Genomic DNA, 25,447 nt, shown 5'->3' with positions numbered 1-25,447 from the left:
TAAGTTAGTAACCTGGTTGTTAAGTGAATCTGGCTTCCCCATGGACTTTGCTTGTCAGAAGGTCACAAAAGGGGTCCCCATGACCCCCCGGGACACAGCAACGGTCATAAGTATGAGTCAGTTGCCAAGCGTCTGAATTTTTTGATCACAGGACCAATGGTTGCAATTGTGAAAATTGGGTCATAAAAATCACTTTTTTCAGTGCCGTTGCAACCTCAAGTGGTCTCTAAGTGAACTGTTGTAAGGCGAGGATTACATGTATAAGAATGTTTCCTCCTCCTAAGAGAATTAGAGTTGCAAATTTTACTTATGGCCAATCTCAATAAAAGTAGTTTTAGTTTTCTGGTAGCAATGATTTCTTGGCCGGGCCTACTAGTGGGGCCAACAGTAACTTTTATTAGCTAAACCTTATTACATTGGCTTTTGTCAAAGGAGGAGGCGTAATTCCTGATCTATTGGGTTTTTGGCTGTCATTGTGATGATCCAGGGTAGAATACAAAACAAACACAGTCACAGAAAACAGGTGACGCTCCTTTTATTCCTTCGCTTTGCTTCCAAGCTCTGATTATTCTTGACAGAAGACAAAAAACTCCCACACAAACAGTTACAAGAAGAAAGGAAAAAGCAACACAAACCAGGCAAGGTGAGGGCTGGAGGACGTCCACAGATAGCACACACTGAAAAGGATGCCAAACTCAGAGAGGAACCATAAACTAGAGATATTTCCACGCTTTGTTTCCAGCATTCACCCATACACAAGTCCGTCCTCTTATTCAGTTGTCACAACTGCAGCCCATGAAGAAGATCAAGGCCCTCTCCTCCCGAGTAGACCACATCTCTCCCTTATCCTCGCCTCCCTGTGTGCCCTAGGATGGATAGGGGATGGGCCTGGGTCCTCCTCTGACTGCTCAGCTGGCCTCTGCCCTTCCCCAGCCTCCTTCACAACCTCCAGAGCCACACTTCCACTCCCTGTCAGCTGTTCCTCCTCTCCCTCAGAGTCAGTCTCCACCAGGGGCATGACAGTCATTATCAGCTTTAAGGAATGAGGATTAATTTAAGGCATGCCAGTTTGCAAGTACAAGAAGACCGCAACTTGCAACAATTCATTTAGTGACCGTTCAAAGTTACAACGGCACCGGAAAAAGTGACTTATGACCGTTTTTCAGTTATAACCTTTGCAGCATCCACCATGATCACATGATCAAAATTCAGGTGCTTGGCAGCTGGTTCATATTTATGACCATTGCAGTGTCCCAGGGGGGTCATGGGAGCCCCTTTTGTGACCTTCTGACAAGCAAAGTCCACGGGGAAGCCAGATTCACTTAACAACCAGGTTACTAACTTACCAACTGCAGTGGTTCACTTAACACTTAACAACTGCAGAAAGAAAGCTCGTAAAATGGGGCAAAAATCATTTAATAAATGTTTAGCAACAGAAATGTTGGCCTTAACTGTGGTCATAAGTTGAGGACTAGTGAATTAGGGAGGCAAGAAATTTTGGGCTCTGTTATAGTCGTAAGTGGAGGACTATCTGTATTTCCAGAATACTGCAACTTGATGAAATTTTAAAAATATTCTGTATAATCTTCTAACTGAAGTTTGTCCCTTCATCACATTTAAGTGCCACAACACCACCCCCCTGATAATCTGACAAAAACTCAACTACAAATAAAATTTTATTTCCAGCAAGACTTGGGAAAAGCATTTCAGGATCAGACCAAAATTAATTTAAAAAAATATATGTTACTCACCGTATCTGTATTGAAGTTCCCATGGCCTTCCAAGTGGGCCTCAGGCCCTTGACCCTTGCTCTTTGGAGGGGACAGTGGGAGAAACGGCCTCTTGCCACTTGGCCTCTGCTTACTGGTTCCCAGTTGCAAATTGCTTGCTGCTTTGTCGTTCTCTCCATCACCTAACTGGGCTTTCCCTTCTGCAGCCTTCCACAATCTAAGGGAAGGCTGTTTCCTCTCTTCTACCTCTATGTCTCTGTGACTGGGCTGGAAGTTCTTCCTAAATTTTACAGTTCCAGCCGGGTCGACATCAGCAGCCAGCCCTTTCCCAGTTTGAATCAGAAAATAAAACGGCATGGAAAGGGCGAGGATGGTCATTCTAGATGCCTTCATACTGTTGTCTTGACTGTTCTTGCCCAACTATCTAAAGACTTGGGAGCCTGCTGGAGCAATTTAAAACAACCACACACATTTGAGTGCGCCTCTCTTCTTTTCCATGCATGGATGGTGGAAGCCTTTTATGCCTTCACTGTCCCAGTTCATCCCCTCCCCCCACCCCATCCTCTCTTACACAAATACACATCTCTTCCCCCCCCCCTTTGTTATGATATCAATTTTATGGCTTGTATCGTCTCCTTGGAAATTTTCTTCCTCTTTCCTCCCCTCCCTCACTGCTCCATCCCAGTAACACCCAACTTCTTTGCAAAGCATGTACTCCCACTCAGACATGTGCCTAATGCCATCTTTCTCCTCCATTGTGATAATGGAACATTTCCTACTCCTCCCTTTTTTGGGGGGGGGGATGAGCAGGTGCTCGAAAGCACTTTGAGAACATTGCTGGTGAAGGAAAGAAAGAAAACATTCTGCCTAATGAGCAAGTGATGAGTACATCTCCCCTCTGTCCTTCTGTAGAAGTATTGATCATTCCTGATTTTTTGTTGTTCAACTGTTGTAATTAGAAACAGATCAGTCCATGTCAGTGGCAGTGATAATCCGTTGTGCCCCGCTGTTTTTACTGAAACTATTATTTCTCCCTCTAAAACATGATTTTTTTATGTATTTTTGAGACTAGCATGCCACCTCTAAATTCAGAAAACATGAACTTTGAGGAATATTTGAGTTTCAATTTGTGCATTAATTTAGGGAGATCGTTTAAACACTTGTTTAAAAATACAGCCTAAATCAAGTTCTCCAACACCATTGAATCATTTTTGCTCTGTTGGAATTACGAGTAAAGGCATTTTAGGTATATACCTCATCAAAGATAATATATCTTCCAATACTGTACAATTTTAAATAAGCAATATGTAAAATGAGATTTGGGATGCAAGCTCCAGTTAGGTAGAGCTTTTGGAAAGACTACACAAAAATGGGAATATTCCTCCTCCTGATAACAGCATCTCTAACTGGAGGCTGCACTGCTTTGCCTAATATATTGCTTATTCCCATAGCAATTAGAAGTAGGAACCATGCAGATTAACAAAATACCTGCAAAAGTGCATGATCAAGTGTAGATTTAATTCTTTTGTGTGTGTGTGTCTGTACAAGGCTTAGGATGAGCTCTGCGATAGATTTTTTTAAAATTTTTATTAATACACAGTGTTTTCTGTCCTCATAACACATTAGTCTGTGTGCAGCTCAACATGCAGCTAAACCCACCTATCCTCCAACAAAACAGACCGTGTGTGTAGATCTGGATGCTTCATTGAAAGACCAGGATATGGTGGAAAAGCGATGCTCTGTATGTGGGATGTGGGCTTGTTCTTGGATGAACATGTGCCATAGTTTAAGATGGATTCTTCTTTTGTGTTTCTGCCTCCTCCAAATGCTAAAGGAAAATGGAGTCTGGCTTCCTAACGTGCACTTGTTTTGAGAGTGCAAGCTGATGGGTAAAGGCATTGGGTCAGCTTCAAAACAATATAGATTGGTATTTGTCCCTCCAGCCACTAGATGGGGCTAGAAAGCAACAACACTATATATAAAAAATATATGCTGGGGCATGACACATAGTAAACAGAGTTAAAATAATATAGAATGGGCCACAGGAAGATTCAGGCACTCTTTTTCCCCCTCCATCTATGAAGACTAGAGGAGAAATGGAAGAAAATCTTCAACTCCAGCTAAGACAACTTCCATATCTTGGCCACAGGCCATCTCTGAGCCTTGAGCCTTGCCAAGCTCACACTGGTGCTGTTGATCTCTGGAGAAACAGGCTCATAAGAGCGGAGGGAAAGACTGGCTAAGAGGAGGCCCATCTGGATGCAGTTATCTGTGTCTTCCCCAGCAAGCAGCCCAGCGATGATTCCAGCCATTAAACTGCAAAAGAGATATTGTGGGCTGAACTAGACCATAAACTAGGGTAAGGGATAAGCATGGAATATGAGCATTAAGAACATTTTCACCACCCTTACTCCTCCCTACTCTCTGAAGTAACTTCACAGCATATACCAGCAGCACCCCAAAAAAGTTTACCCAGCAAGAACCATGCGTGCTCCTACTGTCTCATTTCATGACCAATAACTCTGGTGGAACGGGGAAGGAGATGGCAAAACTTCCCCTTGGAATAACAATGGAGGATGTGGACTTTTGACTTGAAGATGGAAAAGGGGAAAACTCATGTTAGGAAGCAGAGGTAGGAGTTTCTATCTGTCAGGAGCCAACTGGTCCACAGATTCGGAACACTGCAAAATCTTTTTTGCAAGAGGAACTGAGCTTCTTCTTCATCAATTCAACTTCTCAAAGAGTCCAGAGGGGCATTGACAATATCACAACGGCATGGCCTTTGCATATGGAAGGGGTACCTCTGCTCACCATTCCTGAGCAACTAAGTGCATGCAGGGAATTACAATTCAGGAAGATCTGTATGACCACTGCTTTTCAAAGCCTTCCAGGTGAGGAGATGACACCCTTATTCTCCACCACAGTCAGACATTAGGGCAGGGCATGTGAGCCCCTGCGGCCAGCAATAAGATTGCTGAGCGGAAAATGCCAGTTGGGTTACCAATTTCAATTCTTTGCTGGGTAAAAATCCAAAACAAAGCATTTGAGACCAAAGCCTGATGAAATTTTTGCTTGAACAGATACAGTGTGGACTCTTATCTACCATTAAGGAATTAAGTTAAGGAAATCAGTAGGAAGTTCAGCCACAAGTTATTAACAGATTTTTTAAAAAAGCAATTCGATACTCTACTGTCAGAAACAAAAGGAACACAAAAACCTACCCAGAGTTTTCACACAGTGAGAAAGAATTCCCTTGTGCTTTACCATGTGTCTCTCCTATACCCCACCAATCAGTCAGCCAGAATATTTTTTTAATGGGATTGTCTCACAATTACTCCCAAAACAAAAGGAATGGGGGAAATCTGCCTGATTGGTACACTCTGAACAAGTCAGTTGATGGTTTCTCTACAGCCAAAGTCAAAATGGAGCCAGAGGGGAGATGTGGTGGCATAGTGGTTAGAACACAATATTGCAGGCTAATTCTGTCCACAGTCAGGAGTTTGATCCTGATGGAGCTCGAGGTTGACCCAGCTTCCATTGTTGGGGGCAATATGTTGGCTCTGTAAATTACTTAGAGAGGGCTATAAAGCACCATGAAGCAATATATAACTGCTATTGCTAAGTGCTAACTCAGAGCATTGCCCAAATATAATGAAGCAAATGAGTTGTCAGTTGCAGCTGGACAATTCCCAAACCTTGACCATTTTATCAACCATCCTAGTGAGGTGTTGCAGACATGATTTGTCATGGCACAAGGGAAAATTAGTTTAACAATAGAACTAAGGCAGCTTTAGATTCCTTTTACCATGGGCTGAGGGCGAGATGGAGGCAATGTAGCAAGGAGGTGTACTTTAAAATATTTCTCAAGGCATCTTCATGGCACAGTAAATGGGACATATAACGTACTATTGTTTCTGTCACTACTGGACAAGGAAGAAATCTACAGAGCCATAACTACTTTCTTACATGCTTCTCTATTGGCCTTTCCTGCACTGAGATATATTATGTTTTCTAGCAATTTAGGTAACTTAGTACCAAAACTATGAATAGGTTAGTACAAAATATATACACAACTTGGGTACATTAACAATAAAAATAATATTCAATACATGAAACGGACTTGAATTGGACAGCCCAGAATTGCCCTCTACATTAATAAAAGTACCTGATGCTCTTGGGGAACATATCCTAAAAAGTTTTGTGGTCTTTTTACAATAGTTGTGTCTCCAGGCATGTGGAACAAAGCTTCAATTATCTTCCCAAAACATAACCATAAAATATAACTCCATGTATTTTTCTTTCACAACAATGCAGAACAGTGACAGTTTACAACAAGCTTTCTATCTCTCATCATGTCCAAACAAATAGTTAGGCTAGTGCTTTCCTTAGCAATGTGGCATATCTGCATGCATTGTTGTGTTGTCACAGCAACCTAAGTTTCAAAGATCTAGCAGAGGGAGGTGGAACACTCTACAGCCATGGCACACATTCAACGAACAATTAGCAGTATATACAGTACCTATCACCAGCTCCAGAGACATTCACTATCTCTTCAGTGGGGACAGGGAGCGCTGGGTAGTGAACAGCACGTAATTCCTCTGTAGCATTCTGTAAAATGAAATGGGAGAATTCAAGGAGCTAGGCCTGGAGACAAGTATAAGATGCCTTCCTGCTCTTCTGATAAATACTAATGTTCTGGATAGCTAAAGGTGAACATGACACAAGATGAGAATTTCCTCACTCATTTAATCAGGCCTAATTGGAGAAAAGTGATGGTAATATGAATTGAACTCATAGCCCTCAAGTATTACAGTTGAAACAGGGGAATTGAGCAGGAGAATTGACTGTAATCAACAACTGAAAAGGAAGGACCAATGAGAAGAGGTACTATTTCCCATATTCAAGTCTCCATTTTCATGTTTACAAACACAAATCCATAATTTAAAAATGATGAGAATGGACTTTTTCATTTTCAGGAATTCTTACATGTTTGATCTTTTAAAGGCAAGTCCTCACTATTGAAGGGAAGATTTCTGCAGGGTCTTCTGAACTCTCAAATCCAAAGAGGGACTAGTGTTCTAAATTTTTTCCTTTGCCTTTGTAGTTTCATTTCCTTATCCATAACAAATCCCTAAAGGTGTTTCCATATTGCCATTCTATCACATAACATTTCTACCACCAAATCGCTCAAAAGCAGCTAGGAGATGATCTATCATTACCTTCACCATGCTAACCATGCTAATGCACAATGCTAACAACAAGAAGAAAGAATCACAGCCACATTCCAACCCATCACAGGGCATTCTCTCAATTATTCTGTATATCGGGAAATTAATCATCTATAACTAATATGACAGTCCCTATAACTGTAGTATTTCAAAGAAAATGCTAGTTTCACTATTTTTCCATCTGTTTTTCACATATTTTACCTCACAGCATGTTTGAGGGTGCAGAGAGACACTTCCACCCTTGCTTCGGCCACACAGCAGGACTCCATGTTGACCAAGAGTTACTACCACACAGTGTAGCCCTCTCAATAAAGGGTAAACCAGAACAGTAGCAGTCTTGATAATATCCTCCACTTTTGATGGCAGATCTGTAGGTTCCATTCCAGAAACGTAAGAGTGAAACTCAGTCAGATAGCATTGAATTCATAATTGACCATTCACAGTTTTTTTTTTAATATCACTAAGAGGAACTAGAAATTAGAATTAATTATTTACTATATTTCTATTTCAAAAGAAATATGGAAATGAATGGTAAAAGGAAGTATGTCAGTAATTATATCTGAATGGTGTCACTGACAATAATTATCTTCACAATAACAAACCTTTGAGATAAATTGGAGTGCAAATATATGACTGGCTCCAAATAATCTATCGACAAAGGGTATTAAGGTTAACTTGTAGTTGCTATGGTAATTCCCCCCCCCTCCAGGAACTGTCCTATTAGAGGTTCCTATGCGCTAAGTTTTAATCCTTTGGAAGTTCAAATCTGTCATGGTGGAATTCTTTTAGAGGTCTGAACACAATAAAAGGAAGGAAATAGTTTTAGAATACAATGGAAAAAAATCAATGATATTTCCACATTGACTCCCAGGAGTGGTAAAAAGGAGTAAATTGTTTAACTGAACACATCTATTGGGATAGACATTTCATCCCCCATATCATGCGTTTTAGTTAAGCCCTGGACAAAGACATGAAGAAATTCTACAATCTGAAAGTGGCTGCCAGTTATCTCAAACAAATGGAGGCTGATATCAGATTACAATGGAAAATAGGCCACCGAAAAAGAATTTACTAGCCTGGTTGGTCACTTTGGTATATTTCAAACATAAATAATCCATGAAAGTTTTTTATTCCACTTTTTCCCCTTCCCTTGTGTTAACAGTTTTTAGAAAGCAGGAAAATAAGGAATCTGTGGCTTTGACTTATTGAGAACATTAGATTTTCTTTAACTTTTTCTTTCTTTTGTTTATTCCTTTATTTAAGTAGAATATTTTATAGTTAAGATGATGATTGCCGTCATTATCAGAAATTGTAATTACAACTCTAAAACACCCACAACAGAGGAATGGCTGATAAAGATGACAAAACTAGCAGAAATGCTAGGATGGAAGGCTAAGTCAACCTTGAACCTGGTGAGATTCGAACTGCCAAATTGCAGGCAGCTATAGTCAGCAGAAATAGCCTGCAGTACTGTATTCTAACTATTGCACCACCATGTCTCAAAGGGGAACATAGCTCAGTGATAGACTCCATGTTTTAAATACTTAAAAGTTCCAGAAACCAACTTTGTTACCTCTAAACATTTTTCCCACTAGCAATTCCCAAGTAGAAAGATGGTACTGAATTGTTAACCAGGGGCTAATAATGTGTAATGTAAGTTTAATATTTCCAAGCTATAAATTATAAATACTTCTTTGTTACTGTCATTCCCAAATGTGCTTCACCTGTTGGCACAGGATTTCCCAGGGTCTGACTGATGGCTCTGAGTTCCCGAAGGTTGGGAGATATGCAGCTCAGACCTCTCCAACTCTCTGAAAGAAAAGGCTTCGAAGCTTTGTTCACATCCGTAGGTTCATAGTACACTTGAAAAAAGCATTGCATTTGGTCAGTGATTCGGACAAACATAAAGCATCCTATTTAGTCAAAACGCTTCTATCTTTGCATTTTTTGTTAAAATGTCAATAGTGCAAAATAATAATAATAATAATCATCATCATCATCATCATCATCATCATCATCATCATCATCTTGTTGGCCACTACATAAAAACACAACTTTAAAGTTTTAGTCAGAGATGCTTCTTATGTTCTGATCATTCAAAAGGATTAGGCTGAAATCAATTTGCCTGGATAAGATGCACCTATCTTGCTAATTGTCTGATTAGCATTACTTTCTTCCACAAAACTACTTTCTTCTCTGTTGAGTTCTGGGTGTCAAGTTTGATACACACATTTCTCCCTTAATCCGTGAACAAACTAATATATTTCTTAGCTGTCTAATACTGGCTGAATGTTAGAATGAAAAATAGGACAGATTACAGGTAATGATAATATAAATGCTTTATAGTTTCACTATAAAAATTAAAATACAAACACCGTGACCAAAATTGTTGGAACCATATGACAACATCCAATTCTACTTCAAGCACTGGGATATCCAGGGCCAATATGCCAAATGGAGTGTCTTGGACAGCTTCTCCCTGTAAAAGCAGGTTTAACAAGCATGAAGGTCTCAAATGCTGAGTGAATAACTACCAAAATCCACCAATCAATAGTAAGGAAAAAAAGGAATACTATTGTCTAGAGCAGGACTGCCAAACTCGTAGCCCATGGGCCAGATGCATCACACACTAGCCACGCTCATGCCCAGTTTAGTGATGTGGGAAAAAGTTACAATACGTCACGTGATGCCACCATGATGACGTGAGTTTGACACCCCTGGTCTAGAAGGAAGCAACAATATAGTTCAGATGGGAGATTAATTATGTCAGCTTCCATGAAATTGCATTTTAAATAGCATCATTTGGGGGGCTCTGGAAGCTGCATTGGAGCATCCAGATTCTGCTCCTTTGCAATGATAACTATTAAAAAAGTAGAGTGATATATATCATGCCTGTACCAACATGTTTCTTCTTACCTGCTAAGTGATGTTCTCTGGCAATCTGACAGATGTACTCAATGGTAGAAACTGGCACATTCCCATCAATGCATATTATTGGAGCCAAGCACAGATTCTCCTTGAACTGTGACACCTGAAGGGAATGGCAGGAGACAGTTGGCAATGGAAAAACCAAGTAGATTCTATGAATGTGACAAATGCAGGATATGAATTTTGTAGGTTGGTCATATCCCATTTGGGCAAAATAATCTAGCAGGTCCTTTGGAAGGAATGCTATGCTAAATCAATATTGTCACTTGCATGAATATGAAGTCTCCTTTGCATTAAGCTCAATTTAGAGTTTTCACAGTAATATAGAATTAATTTGCCACTGTCTTCTAGGATGTTGCTTGACATCTGCATCTAACCTACAGCCCTGGGGTCTCCCATCCTGTTTAGCTTATACAACACAATAGTCTCATGTTTACATTTCTCCTCTCCATGTGCTAATATTTTTATTATCCCACAAATTTACTACTGTCTGAACAAATTAAAGTTGGCAATCAGAGTGTAAATCACTCCTTTATCTGAAGGATCAGGGTCTCTTCCTTGTGGCCAAATTCATATGCACTCCTCAAGTCCTTGAAGGACAGACAAGTATGCCCGAATGATTTGTGTTGTATTGGTCTAGACGGACACACCAGGCAGACACAGGAGCTGAAGAATAACGTTTCTTTATTTGAAGCAGTAACAGATTAACGTGGCTGCCCAGCTGGGCTGGCAGCCGGCTGGCTGGAACCGGAGCCCCAAAACCCCAGTTGATGCCGTTTGACAGCTCCTTATATAGTCTGCTGTCAAACGGCACCAACCAATGGGAACAGTCGGTGGTCCCGCTCAAAATGCGGACCAGGTTGAAGACTTAGCTAGTCAGGGACACAACACCCCTTTCCCTAGCTAAGAGCATGCGCTGCCCAGCCTTTTGGGAATACAATGGTATAACAAGGAAATTGAACTAGTAGCTGCTTTGCACACCTATCCACTAGGCTTACAAAAAATGGCACCCCACCTGTCACAAGGCAGGAGCCTGAGAAGGGAACCAGATAAGATGGTGAATAAACATGTCTGGTGACTGCCTGCATGGGGTAGGGCAGAGGTGCCTGAACCCTAAGGATGGAGGCTCGTTGTGCTCTCCTGGCCCCCTTGGGACACGAACATCCAACCTCCCACCTACCTAGCTTTCGCCCCCCTGGGGAGTGTAGTGCTACTGTCAAGGAGACAAGCCCAGGTGGGAGAGACCCTGGAGGTGGGTGCATGGAAGGACTCTAATGGTGGGTGCGCACCTCCTTGTTCAACGCCTGACACCCCCTAAATACCGGATCCATCCCCAGAGTCACTGGGAAGGAGGGGTGCAGAGAGAATTTTTAGTTAACATAAGTGAGAGAATGAAGAAAAGTCTCAAACAACTCAGTGAATCATGGAAACGCACACCAGCCATGCTCAACCCGGAGGGGCTGCAGATCTGCAGAGCCAATGGCTGAACCCAGTCCACAATAGTGAAGAGCTGCACCGGCAGTGGCCCATCACTCGGCAGCCGGTGGAGTCGAGGAGGCGCTGGGCTGTCGGCGGCGCGGCGGAGGCGGCAGCAACGGCCGGGACGGGAGGCGACTGCAGCGGAGGCGCTCGGCTTCCTTGGCGGGAGCGGCTGGCGGCGGCGGCGCGGCCGAGCGAGGCGGCAGAGGCGACAGCTCGGGAAACGCGGCGGCGGCAGAAGAACGGAGGCCACGCGGCGGCAGCGGAACGAGGCGGCGGCTGCGGAGGCCGCGCGGCAGCGGTAGAAGAAGCGGAGGCCGCAGCGGCGGCAGCGGAGGCGCGCGCGGCGGCAGAAGAATGGAGGCCGCGCGGCGGTGGCGGAGCGAGGCAGCGGCTGCGCGCAGAAGAAGCGGAGGCCACGGCGGCGGCAAGCGGCGGCCGCGGCGGCGGCAGAAGAGGCGCTCGGCGTCCTCAGCGGGAGCGGCCGCAGTGGAGGCGGCGGCGGCGGAGCGAGGCGGCAGAGGCGGCAGCTCGGGAAGCGCGGGCGGCGGCAGGATGGTAACGGCGGCCGGGTCAGGGGGCAGCGGAGGCCGTGCCGGTCTTCACGGGCCTTGAGGCGACGCCTGTCCTCGGCTAGAATTGTAGGCTTTTGCGCTCTTGTAGCGCCAACGGGGTGCCCTTGGCACAGGAGGCGGCTCTATGCCAGCTCTAGGGCGTTTTGCCGGCCTTCACAGGCCTTGATGGCGACGTCTGTTCCTCGGCTGGGGAGGCTTTCAGACTTCTGCGCTCTTGATAGCGCCAACGGGGTTTTGCTGGCCTTCACGGTCCTTGATGGCGACGACTGTTCCTCGGCTGGGGAGGCTTTCAGACTTCTGCGCTCTTGGTAGTGCCAACGGGGTGCCTTTCGCATGGGAGGCTAGAGTGCCTGTCAGGCAGTGACTTTCTCCTCAGCTCAGGAGACTTTCTCCTCAGCTCAGGGAGACTTTTTTTTTTTTTCTCAGCTCAGGAGGCTCTTTAAATTTGGCGCGTGCAGAGACTGTCTGTGGCTCCAGACATTCTGTGGCTTCAGCTCTTTCTTCAGTGACTTAGCTTCTTGCCTGGGTGTCTCTTCTGACATCCCACCCTCGTCGCCAGTGTTGTATTGGTCTAGACGGACACACCAGGCAGACACAGGAGCTGAAGAATAACGTTTCTTTATTTGAAGCAGTAACAGATTAACGTGGCTGCCCAGCTGGGCTGGCAGCCGGCTGGCTGGAGCCGGAGCCCCAAAACCCCAGTTGATGCCGTTTGACAGCTCCTTATATAGTCTGCTGTCAAACGGCACCAACCAATGGGAACAGTCGGTGGTCCCGCTCAAAATGCGGACCAGGTTGAAGACTTAGCTAGTCAGGGACACAACAATTTGTACTGCCAATCTGAATTTATCTCCCTTGGTAATGAAGCTTACAAGAAGTTTGTAGATTATACTGTCTTTGTTTCCGCTTTCACCCATTACCAACTGATGAAGACAAAAATTACATTTTGTTCCTTCTTAGAAGTATATCAGGGAAAACTTGAATAAATCTGGATTAGTATCTGGAACAGAGATTTTAGATATCTTTCAAATTGTTAGATTGCTAGTGACAGATTCCTAATTCGGAGTTGCTCCATATTGGTAACCTGCCACTTGAGCTCTTTCTGAACTGGGTTCCATGAGTCTTCTGAAAAACCAATAGTGTGTGCCCCCCAATAGTTTGACTGACAGACAATGGGGCAAAGAAAGAATACAGGAAGAAATGGGGGGGGCGGTCCATAGGGTTCATCCAGACAATTTTCTCCTGCTTCATCTCAGACCTATCCTCTCTCACATCCATCTATCAGCTGGGCTCTCTTTGCTTACAGATTTACGACTCATTCTTGCTACCACTTTGGCTACAATGATAAGCTGACAGAACTCAAGTCAATTTCACCAGCTGCCAAATAACTGGTTAAATGTGGCAGGAAAATACAACAACAACTAATTGCATAGTAGTATAGACCAGTGTCACCCAATCTTGGCAGTTCTAAAATGTGTGGACTTCAACTCCCAGCCATGGCTGACTGGGGAATTCTGGGAATTGAAGTCCACACATCTTAGAGTTACCAAGTTTGGGTGCACAGATACACATTCTTTGAGTTTTTCTGGGTTATCGGCTGATGTTACAACTCACCTTATGAACATAGCTACTACACTTCTGCTCTTCAGTAGAGGAAGATGTACATATGTCTCTTTTACCTCTCAGACAGAATGTTCTAGGATTGGCAAAGCAATCTTCAGCCATTAAAAAAAAGTCACCTGCAAAGCAGCTTTCAAGTGGGCTATACTTAAGTTGAAAAGTAGCAGCTTTTACTGCAATGAAAAATCTACTTCATATGGAATAAAAATAAGTACCATGGTTTCAAGCTAGATGTATGTTTTTCTGCCTCTGCTATATAACAGCAACACCTACCCATCTGTCAATGTTCAGCATGCACCAAGCAAGCACACAAGAATCCTAACATTTCCAATCAGTAGTTCTTATTATAGAAAGGCTAGAATTATAATGGAAGAGTTTGGGCAACTGGTGTTTCAAGCACAAATCCTACTGATGGAATTACTATCATGCCCCTTTATGCCCCCTTCTTTGGCTGCCTTGTGTACTTGGCTTCCACTTTGGAAAGAGGAAAATTCCATCTGTTCCTTCAATAGAAAACAGTCTGATCCATCATTGTGTTGTCCTTCTCTGACTGCTTGAGAATTAATTCCCACACCATCTGTCTGTCAGAAACATATTAGGAAGAAAAAGAGAGAGGGTATGAAATTGCCTTACATCAGATGTCCTCCTATGTTTACACTTGAAATTCAGACAGTGGGATTTGCAGTCCAAAACCAAGTTGCTTAACTTATGTTTTCTAATGCCAACGTCCATCTTCTTCAATGTGACCTACCCAAAGAGCAGTGCTTCTTTGCAGCGTTGCTACAATCTATATTTGCATGACATAACCTGTGCACTGGAATCACTTGGTATGTTCGCTCAGATGTAAACTTTGCTGGCTTCCATACAGACATGCAAATGAGTGAGCTAACACAGCAAATCAAGCTGAACATTTTGCTCAATATATTGCATTAGTCATGTTTGAGTAAGCAGCTGGTAACAAAGATCTAACCTTGCTCAAGGAGAGCCTAACTGAGCAATGTGACAGTGCAAAATGGACAAGGCTATGCTATGCACTGCTAGTCTTACAGCTGGTCCCCCCCTTTTTTTTCTTCTTATTTTTAATGACTTAAGTTTTCTTTAGGGGTCATCTAACAGTCTCTTGTTTCTGCATTAAAAGTTGAGAAAACTGAGCTACTGATGCTCAGAAAACATACTGTCAAAATTAGCAGCTCACTGCTAATTCCACAGATTGGAATTCACTGTGACAAATCTGCACTGCACCCATACAAGCCCACCTTTGATGTAGGTTTTCCTGCCTGCCCTGAAACCTCCTTATATCTCAAATCTTGGGTTAAAGGAACAGGAGGAAACACAGCCTGGTGCTTGTGTGGATTGAGGTTGATAAAAATTCTGAGGAATTTTGTTGTTATTGTATAAGAAAATATATATCACTTAATGGTTATTCCTCTCTCCCCACCCTCATTTTTTTGGTTTAATGCTTTTGTACTCTGCTATTGGAGAACACTCTGGAAAATACTGAAAAACCAATAAATTATCAAACAACTCAACGCAGAGTTTTCACTCAAGGCACAAATGATGAAGTTCAAATTATCCTACTTCAGATATATTATGTGAAGACATAGCTCTATAGGGAAAAGCTGGAAAACTGGAAGGGGGAAAAAAAGAAGAGGATGACTAGGAGCAAGGTAAATGTCTATGGAGGTTCTCAATCATCCAGGTCATGGCTGTCCCAGAGATGTTTTTTTCAAAAGGCAACTGAACTTTGTTTTTTCTTGAAGATGTTTCGCTTCTTGGATGAGAAGTGAAATGTCTTCAAGAAAAGCAAAGTCCAGTTGCCTTTGGAAAATGCACCTTTGGGATAGCAGCAAAGTAGATAGGTATAATGGTGGTGGGAGCACCATTGGAAGAACGTAAAGACCAGTCAGCAACAGATCATCATGAAGAAAAAAATCTATGTAGTTGCTAAGAGTCAACAATGATCTGTTGGCATATAATCAAATCAACCATTTCTTTGATTAAAGCAAATGGGAATTTCAAGAGTGTGGTGATGCCGTGGGAAGAATGATCACTATTTTTCCTTTCAAAAATGAATGTTTGTTTCTTAAAGGTCTAGCAATAAGTGATTTACTGACATGCATAATGCTTTCTTAAGAAAATATGATCAGCTGTTAAGGGCAAGGTCTTCGCTTTTTTTTTTTCAACTGTTTTCATTCATGAGGAAAAGGGTGGAATTGCATCTGAATCACTCTTAATCGCCTCTTCCATTAGAGTCCTAAAATATGCCTCACTCATCAAGCAAGTCACGATTACTTATATCTCCACAGGTAGGCACGTATTAGAAATCAACATCTGGAAGGAATTGTGGGTGGAGGCCGCAAAATTGAAAAAGTGGCTTTCAGCAGTCCATCATAAGCTCAGAAGAACAAATCCACTATAGGCAAAAGTGTCTAGAATTACAGATTACCTGGGCCAGCCTTGAGGGTAATGATTCACAGGGGCACAGCATGGGGATTTTCCAGTAGGAAAACAAACTTGGAACTAGGAAACATCATTTCTACCACCCTAAGATCTTTGGAGGGCAAATGAGACAGAAATAAAGAAAACGTAGCTAATTATAAAATGTAGATGTGATCAAATCTCCAAGGTAACACAAATGCATAATACTGTATATCTTTTCAACTCTTTGTTTTATTTAGGAGAAGGTTGGACAATGTAAACTACAAACTGTAGATGCCCTACCCCAACACCTGTCAGAACACACCAAGAGTTAGCAGGACTGATATTTGCTAGATCTTTTTGTTTTGGGGGAAAATTACAACAGGCTAAAATGGGATGACACAAGTGCCTTCAGCCTTCATGTTTCATCTGCCAAAACCCTGATGCAACAAACTGAAAAAATGGCTTCAGCTTATTCCATAGATGTTCTGTCATCATCAATCATGTTCTCTGTGGTCATTTAAAGTTCCTGGCTGCAAAATACTAGAAATAGAAGTTTCACTCTATGAACTGCAAGACAGATTGTACTTCAATTTAGTAAAACTTCCAAAATATATGATATCATGAAAGTGATAGCATAGAAATCGGATAATAACAGACCAAGGGGATGAGGGGGAAGGAGATACTAGGACCAGTGAGGACGACACTGTGTGATTAAAGAAGACAACTGATATTGTCTACACTGTGATAAAGTATAAATGAGGACAGTAACTATGTTGAATATCAAAAAGCTGCACTCTGCCCTTAAGAAAGCAAACAATGACAATGAAAAAGAAAATCCAATCAATAGGAGACACTGTAATCAGAAGAACATAGGAAGACCTTACATATTGCTCTGTTATCTGCTGGTGGATTTCCATGTCTCCCAAACCAAAGGTAAGTTCTCCAGTGCCTGTGATTACAGCACAGTAAGTTGCTGTGTTGTGTCCTTTCAGTTGTAAGACTCCTCTCATATCCTTAAAGCAAACCAAGAGAGACAACATCAGCAACATTTATTTCGTTTTCAGAAATTGCTTTTCTACTCTTCCCTTTTTGAGCCCTGTGTAGCAACTGAGTTGCAGGACTACATACTCCTATAGACTCCTTCCTGAACATTCCAAAAGTGATGTTCTGAACAAGCTTCTTGGATAAGAAATGAAACACCTTCAAGAGAAAACAAAGAAAGTCCAGTTGCCTTTTGAAAAAAATTCTTTGGGACAACCATGACCTAGATGACTGAGGGTCTCCATGGACGTCTTTCCTGAACACTTAAGGTTTCACTGAGATACCTTCTGCAACCCAAAAAAAAAAAAAAAAACACCCCCCCCCCCCCTAAAAAAAAGGGGGGGAAAAAAAAAAAAAACCCCCCCCCCCCCCTAACAACAAAAAAATAAAAAAAAAAAAAAAAAAAAAAAAAAAAAAAAAAAAAAAAAAAAAAAAAAAGTCTGCTTTTCCATGGCGCAGCCTATACCACTTAACAATTTCATTTATTTATATTAAATGCCACTTCTTATCATTATTTTAAATGGTTTACAATCAAATTAATAAACAGTAATGAGTGTAATATTTTTAAGATATTAAAAACAAAAGATGGACATAATTTGCAGGTTAGATTCTGTCCATACAGAGGGCAAATGTTTAAACTTCATGTTCACCATGTCCAACCTGCAAATTAAGTTATGCAATCTACGATTGAATATAACAGCTTCCACGGTATATTGCCTATATAGTCTGTTACTTAAAAGAAGGTGTTGGTTTGATGAATACTGGGCAAACAAAACATAAAAATTAAAACTCAAAGTTATAAAATTGAAAGAAAGGAAAACAAAGAACAGTGTAAAAGCAAACATTCACTGCCCAGAGTTATTTGTTTTATAAAATGGGCTGCTATATAAATCGGACAAATAAATAAATAAGAGAAAATTGGAAGTACATATATTGTACTAAAATGTTGTAAGATCATAAGTTAACAATTTTCAAATGTTTAAGCTACCATATGCCTGCAGTGTTGCAGAACAGATTCTGAATGCTCATCTTTCCCCATGACTGAGATAAAAACAGGCATCTTCCCAAGACGACTTAAGCAATCTAAAAAAAAAAGAAGAAGTAAAATGAAGCTAAACTTGGTTGAATATTTGAACCAGAATATCGAAGTGAAAGGCTCTTGGGATTTCCTGCTCTTTATCCGCTGTGTCCTATCATTTACTGAGCTGGAGCAAGGAGGAAGAAGAGCTGCAACTATTGGCACCTTGTCTTGTGCCATTGTAATGTAGAGAAATTAGCATATGGTATACTGTAAGGGAGGTTGCTGTGCATTGTGGACAATGATGTCATTCCACAGTTTCTGCTCAGCCATAAGACTAGATGGATGCTTCACCATTTTCCCACTAAAATTCCAAATAATAGGTTAGCAGATGGACAGATGGATGGGTGGATGGTCTGCATTTATAAGGTTATCCAGTTCAACAGTCACTCTAGATGGCATGCAGGTTAAAACAGATACAACAGCAAAAAGCAAAGGAAGTAATAACATAACAGCAAACATAATAGGGATAAAATACATAATGTAACCAACACTGACATTGCACACCTTGACCTATGCTTTTCAAAGATTGTTTAAACATTTGTAGGATTGTCTCTGGAGAGGATGTTTTTTGAAAGGAAGGTGCTAAGACAGATGCTGGAGATGGAATTTGAAACCCTCTGGATGCAAAGCATATGGTCTAGCCTTGAATTACAATTCTCTCCCATTTAGGGTTTAGTTTGGGAGGATCAGAGAGAAATGGAGCCTTTCCCAAGTCAGTCAGGAGTAATTTGATCAGGGAAATGATATGTGTTTTTCAGCTGAATTAATAAGGGACAGATGAATGAGCACTCTGCTAAACAACTAATTCCCACAACATTGTCAAACTATTTAGTAAGGCTGTGTTACTATTCTTCTTCTCATCCTTTCTATTTCTTATCTCCTTTTCTACTTATGACTATAACTTTGTTGCTTGTATCTTTATTCTTTATATTGTTTTATTTAGTTTCCTAGTATGATTTATATTGATCGCTTATTTAGTATCCTATGACTATCATTAAGTGTTGTATCTTATGATTTATCACTTATAGCTTTTATGTACACTGACAGCTTATGCACTGAAGACAAGTTCCTTGTGTATCCGATCAAATTTGGCCAATAAAGAACTCTATTGTATAAAGAATTCTATAAAACCTATTTTCTTATCCCAGTAATTTTGCTTGCTGTGACTCAAGAATAGAGTTTGGGAGAATAGAGTGGGTATCATAAGTTACGGTTGGGGCTAGGGTTAGAGTTGAAACTAAACTACAATGCCACTATGAAGAGAGAGAAAGCATAGTACAGTATATGTGTGGAGAGCGAGAGTGAAGCGGCTGACTCTTGAACAGCATAGTTTGAATTATATTATTATTTGATGAACTTCTTTGAGCACATCATAGCTATCTTTCCTGCCATTTTGAGCCGTAGTGGTGCAGTGGTTAGAGTGCAGTACTGCAGACTACTTCTGCTGATTGCCAGCTACCTGCAATTTGGCAGTTTAAATCTCACCAGGCTCAAGGTTGACTCAACCTTCCATCCTTCCAAGGTCGGTAAAATGAGGAGCCAGATTGTTGTGGGAATATGCTGACTCTGTAAACTGCTTAGAGAGGGCTGTAAAGCACTGTAAAGCAGTATATAAGTCTAAGTGCTATTGCTCTTGCTATTTTTCTTCTAACCATACCCAATGCTCTGCATGCTTGCAGGTTGGAGGTACACCATTACACTAACTGTATATATCATGAACATGAAACAAACTGAATATGATCTGTATTTTTATAATGGCAAGCTTTAAAGTGAATTATACAATGAAACAGCCTTTCCTAGTCTGATGCCATGCTAAATAGAGGGATGGGAGAGGTAGTCCAGCAGATCTGGATTGGTCAGAGGGAACTATGCTAGAAATTGTAGACACCCACTGCGGAAACAATTGGAATGAATTACCTGCTAGATTTTTGCCAACACCGCCAAAAGATTGTCTCACTGTGGATGGATTTGTCTGCCCTCCATCCTGAAAGTACAGAAGATACATCAATAAAGTAAAGCAGAAATTGAAGTTCACTGGGATCTTGATTAGGTGGATTACAATTCTTTATCCTATCCTATCGACGTACAACAGTTCATTTAGCACTGAAAAAAAGTAATTTATGACCGTTTTTCACATGGCCATGACAGCATCTCCAATTAAGGCATGTCAAATTTTTCAACTTTCAATTTCCAAACATTAGCAGCGCTCAAAAGTTGTGACATGGCTTGGGGACTGTAAAGATATTTTGGTTACTTTAATGTAATTTAGATGTGCTTGATAACTACATAAATACCATAACTTTTAAACATTTTATTTGTTTCATTTTGTGATCAAAATTCAGATGCTTGGCAATGAGTCATATTTATGGCAGCTGCAGTGCCCTGGAGTCATGTGGTGACCTTTTGAGACCTTCTGACAACTCAGTCAATGGGGGAGCCCAATCCACTTAACCACCATGCTACTAAGTTAAGAATTGCAATGATTCACTTAAAAACTGTGGCGGAAAAAGTCATAAAATGAGGTAAAACTCACTGGACAAATGTCTTGCTTAGCCACAGAAATTTTGGTCTCAATTGTGGTTGTGTATACCCCATTCAATCCAATAGAAAGTTAACTCATACCAATAGAGATGTGATGCTAATTTCTTTTTATTACCTTAGATTATGGAATAATATTAGTGGTATCCACTCTCACTAATTACTATTAGCCATTTCTAACTGGATATTTCACTTCTATATGCAATCACAAGTATAAGAGTTAGTAAATATTGTGATAAAGGATCATTGTTAAATGAAGGAAAACATTGTTGGAGATTCCTTGGTTCCATCTGTATCTACTTAACTAATTCACCAGTGCTCATTTGGAACTGGTTTAAGCAATGCAGCTTGGGGAAGGTGAGTTTTGTGAACAGGCTCAGCTAACAAATCACTATAATAATTGTCAAGCAATACAGCAGAGGTAGAAGATAAAATTTTATGTAAAGGTAATAAACATGCCTTGGTATTTCTTAGCTTCTAGCATAAATGGATTGAAGCAGGACTCAGGAATCTGTCACTCTCCAGATGTTGACAAGCAGGCTGGATCCGATACAGTATGAATTATAATCCACCATCTGGGATGGCAACTTTGCAAAGAAGTTGTCAAGTTGCATGCAACAGCATCTGAATTAATCTCTCCCCATTTTGCTTATGGTAAATATGGAACTTTAAAAAGAAGTCCAAAAAACCTCTTTTTAAAAAAACCCTCATTGTATAATAAGCTGAAATGAAGCAAGCCACACTGCTTTTTGGCATGTTAGATAAACCCAGTTTTAAAATAAATAAGGGAATTTAAAAAGGAAGTCAGTGCCATAAATGAAAGCAAGGCAGAAAGTGGATTTCAAATTATTTCTATGGTGGTCTCTCATGAATGAAGACACTGAGGCAGTCGTCTTGAAGCCAAATCGGGATGAGAGCCCAGGGCAAGCTCTGACACCCTCTTTTATTAGAAGCAATCTTTGTTAACGTTTGCAATTTTTTGTTAGTGTGTTGTTACAAACTCATTACATCACACAAAATACCATATGAGAATACAAAGCTGTAAAGTTTAAGTTTGCTACAATTCTGGGTAAGAAGTGGCAACATTTCGACCTTGTCCCTCGCCTCGTGTTACAAACAACTACCAGAAGGCCCGTTGTCCTTGCACGCGCCGAGGAAACAGATAGCAATTCCCACATCTCCTCTGTTTTTCTTTTTTTAAAAACAGGGAGTGTTTTAGTTCCAACAGCAGCCTTTGTCAGGCGCGTAGGCAAGAGTGCTGTGTATGCTGATGTTATCCATGGCGTTCGTGACTTCTTCACCATCACAAACATCTTGTCCTCGTCTGGGTCATCACAGGTTGGCTCTCCCATCTCTTCTTCGGATATGTGTTAGTTATTTGTTGATTCCAGAGAGCCATTACCTGTGCAGTGGCTTTTTTCTCAGCCAAAAGGGATAAACTGTTAGAAATAGTGCGTACAAAGATAGGTAATACACAAGGCAATATAATACATCCTGCAGCAATCATACCAATAAGCGCTACAATAGTTTGCAAACCAGGTAATTTTGGGAACCAGGATCCAAACATGTCTCTAAAATCAAGACCATTCCATGTTTGTACAGGTACATGCGCAATCTTGATCATTCTATCAGTGATTTGTTGAATAACTTTTCCACTATCATCTATTTCAATACAACAATTACTAAGATTAAATTTTCCACACACACTTCCTTCTTTGGCAAGAAGATAATCTAAAGCTAAACGATTTTGCATGATATATGTTCTAGACAATGCACTTTCTTTAGCTAATGTTTTCAAAGCAAGAGCAGTTTCATTGGTTATAATTTCTAATACAGCTTGCAACCTTATAATTCTATTGAGCATATATATGTGGGGTATGGTACCCCTTGTTTCAGGTAAGTGAGTGTACAAGCAAATAGGATTACATTTGTCAGTGGTACATGAAGTAGAGCTTGATTTAACAGTGATATTAATATTTTGAGGGCCTCTTACTTGAGCAGAGTCAATAGGTGGGGTGTATCAGTAGTTGTAAACAGTGGTGGCCCCCACATTAGTCCCGGACACCTTTTGGAAGAGATATTTCTTTTCCTGTAGATAAGATCTTTGCCAGCTGTGTGAGCCGCAGGTGACTCCTGCAGCGTCGTTAGGACCTTGGCCTTTGTTGATGGCAAAACAAGCATCAAAACACACAGAAGTGTTGGTAACCCCCGAGTGACATTATGGGTAATGTACCCATTTTTTGCTTGACTGGTAGAGAACATTGAGGCAAGGTCAGAGCTGGATCCTCCTTTGTAGGCATAGACATACAGTGGGCCCCACAGCCTTTGGTTCGTAGCATTGGATACCTTGTTTGGTGTAGCATCGTGCATATTGAGTGTTGTTATGCAGACAAGGGGAGACTGTTGTGGAGTTGCATTCAGGCTTCAAAGTATGATAGATCAGGGTGGACTGGGTCTTTGTTCTGCTGCGAGTAGTTTTGATGCAGGCATCGCAGGAGGATGGGGTGGTTGTTGTATCAGCAGGAACGATGTGGAAGCCCAGGAAGCAAATGATGAATGCAGTGGGCAGCTTCATGATGCTGATGTAGGCAAGGCTGGTTTGGGTAGAAAAGGCCTTACGTGTCGTCCAGGGACCCGGATGGTGTTGTTGTTGTCAGCGTACCCTCGTCCCCCAGGTTATAAGTTCAGCAGGACCTTTCCACTGAGGATCTGGCATGATGCTGATGAAAATATACCGTTGGTCTGGGTTCAAGATGAGGCGAGGAAGCGAAATGACGTGATGCTGCTGTGCATGGGGGGATCCGGACTCATTGAGGAAGTTAAGAGTAAACAAGCAAACATTCAATGCATTCTGGAGTCCTGGCAACCCTGTGACATTTTTAAATTTGAATTTAAACTGTCTGGCCAAGACTTTTTGTTTTTGATGAAAATAACTATGACTGTCCCAGGGTGTTTGTTGTGAAAGAATCATGCAAGAGATGGCGCTGTCTGCGGTTGCAGCTGCCGCATCAGCCATATCATTGCCTTCCTGGAGAATTCCTGGGAAGGGTTGGTGGCTGCGAATGTGTGCTACAAAGAGCGGGTGCTGGTGCTGTGCAACAAGGTGTTGCAATGTAACAAAAAGAGAGAGAAGATTTTTAGAGACAGAGACTGAAGTGAAGGATGGGCAGTAGTTGAAAGCATTTTATGCGTATGGAGTTAGTATTTCGATGAAATCAATCGGTGTTGTCTGGAAAGGCCAGCCCATCAGGGGTCGCCCTCCCATTTCTTTTTTCCTTGCTACTTTCTTGTTTACTTTCAAACATACTTTGCATTCACAGAAACCACCTTCACCCCTTCTCAGTTTTCCAACTCATCTTTCTCTTTTTCCTCAGGTTTCCAATCCTAACAACTCACATTTCTGCGCAGACCATGAAGGAAGGGAGGGAGCCCTTTATGACCTCCCCTGCTCCTATCATGACTGCAAATCCTGATTTCCTCTTTCCTTCTTCAACCCTGCTTGACCCATCCACCTACTTGCAACAAACAATCATGGTCCTCAGTTCCCACGATTCTGCAAGCCTTTAGATAGTCCGAGAGGGAAGCCCCCCCTCGGGCAGTTAGAGGCTGCAGAATCCTCTTTCAATCCTCATTTGCATTTTTAACAACCAGTTTTAACAGACTAAGAGATTTTTTTAGGAGTGTTGAGAAAGATGTATCCATTCTAAGATAAGGAGGTTGCTAGTGTGCTGAGACTTTTGGGTTAATACAGCAGTAGGTAAGGAGGGGGTGTATTTAGCAAGATTAAGGAAATAGGAGCATTGTTGTGACATCGGTTGACCCACCTTTTCTGCATAATGTGCTATATGTCCTGGGTGATTTTTAATTGATGATCTGTAATGGTAATTTTATCCCCTGGAGTGGTTCCTCCCTTTAACACCTCAAACAGGGGTTGAGCATGTGTGTAGTGATGCCAAAATAGGGACGGGTCCAATTAATAGCCCCTAAATATTGTTGTAATTGTACGAGGGATGTCTACACAATGGCATCACGTGTGGATGGACTGAAACTTGTATATCAAAATTTAAAAAAGAAAAGCAAGAAGGGAAAGGTGTCCTAGGCACTCTTTTCCAATATTTTACAAGGAGAAGCAAGGGAGAAAGGAAGAGCTGAGAGGCCTTAAGCAAAAGTTCTCCAGAGACAATAGACAAATTCCACTGAAAAAGGGATTTCAGAAAGGCACACAAGACCGCACTTCTACACCTGCATCCAGAAATAACCATAGAAAACTGGAAACAACATGCAATTCAAAATGTGACAAAACACTCAGTATAATCTAGTGAAACCTTTGCCAAGAAAAGGAGTACTGTAATGAAACAATGATTTAAGACATGGGATGTGGGGGAAAACAATCCCGGAAAGCATAAGTATTTCCACAAAGGCATGATATCTAACCGAAAGGGGTAAAATGTTCAAGACATAAATGATTGTCAACATCAATGATTAGACTATGTTATCCCAGCGAAACCTTTTGTGAAATGAGAGACCTGAAGTGGGAGAAGGGGGAACACTGCAATGAAATAATGATCTATAATATGTGATGTGGTTTAACTGAAAAGCAATGCACCAAATGTTCAAGACACAAATGAACATCAACACTAATGAATAACAATACTGCACAATTTCAGAATGCACCAGATAGAATCCCAGTGCAAATTATGTGTTCTATATTAAGTATTACAAATATAGGGGAAAGAGTTAAAGGCATCACACTCCATTCAGTGCACAGGAGAAGTTTTCTTCAAAGAAGAAACTGGAAATAGAACA

The 25,447-nt window shown here is 41.4% G+C and overlaps 1 protein-coding gene across 4 annotated transcripts in view; it reads right to left on the bottom strand.

Moving 5' to 3' along the window:
* Positions 1-2,015: 2,015 nt before the first annotated feature.
* The window catches only part of LOC113432839 (uncharacterized), a 50,103-nt gene continuing 26,671 nt past the window's right edge, over positions 2,016-25,447 (bottom strand). For 2 of the 4 annotated variants that reach the window (XM_087968502.1, XM_026695060.2), the window contains exons 12-19: positions 20,021-20,087; positions 18,011-18,105; positions 16,866-16,994; positions 9,875-9,989; positions 8,683-8,820; positions 7,160-7,326; positions 6,250-6,338; positions 3,417-4,046 (exon numbers count right to left, since the gene is read on the bottom strand). In XM_087968502.1, the coding sequence (XP_087824628.1) occupies positions 3,851-4,046; positions 6,250-6,338; positions 7,160-7,326; positions 8,683-8,820; positions 9,875-9,989; positions 16,866-16,994; positions 18,011-18,105; positions 20,021-20,087 (996 nt within the window). In that variant the 3' untranslated portion in view covers positions 3,417-3,850. Of the gene's footprint in view, positions 2,171-3,416; positions 4,047-6,249; positions 6,339-7,159; positions 7,327-8,682; positions 8,821-9,874; positions 9,990-16,865; positions 16,995-18,010; positions 18,106-20,020; positions 20,088-25,447 lie in introns of those variants that run through there. The other 2 variants (XM_087968503.1, XM_087968504.1) reach the window with 2 other exon arrangements.

This window comes from Notechis scutatus, chromosome 6, assembly GCF_049901735.1.
Source record: "Notechis scutatus isolate UNSWTSFEM ecotype Mainland chromosome 6, rNotScu1.2, whole genome shotgun sequence".
In the NCBI taxonomy this organism is placed as follows: Eukaryota; Metazoa; Chordata; class Lepidosauria; order Squamata; family Elapidae; genus Notechis; species Notechis scutatus.
Note: the sequence above shows the minus strand (reverse complement) of the source record. Positions and strands in the feature narration are given on the sequence as shown.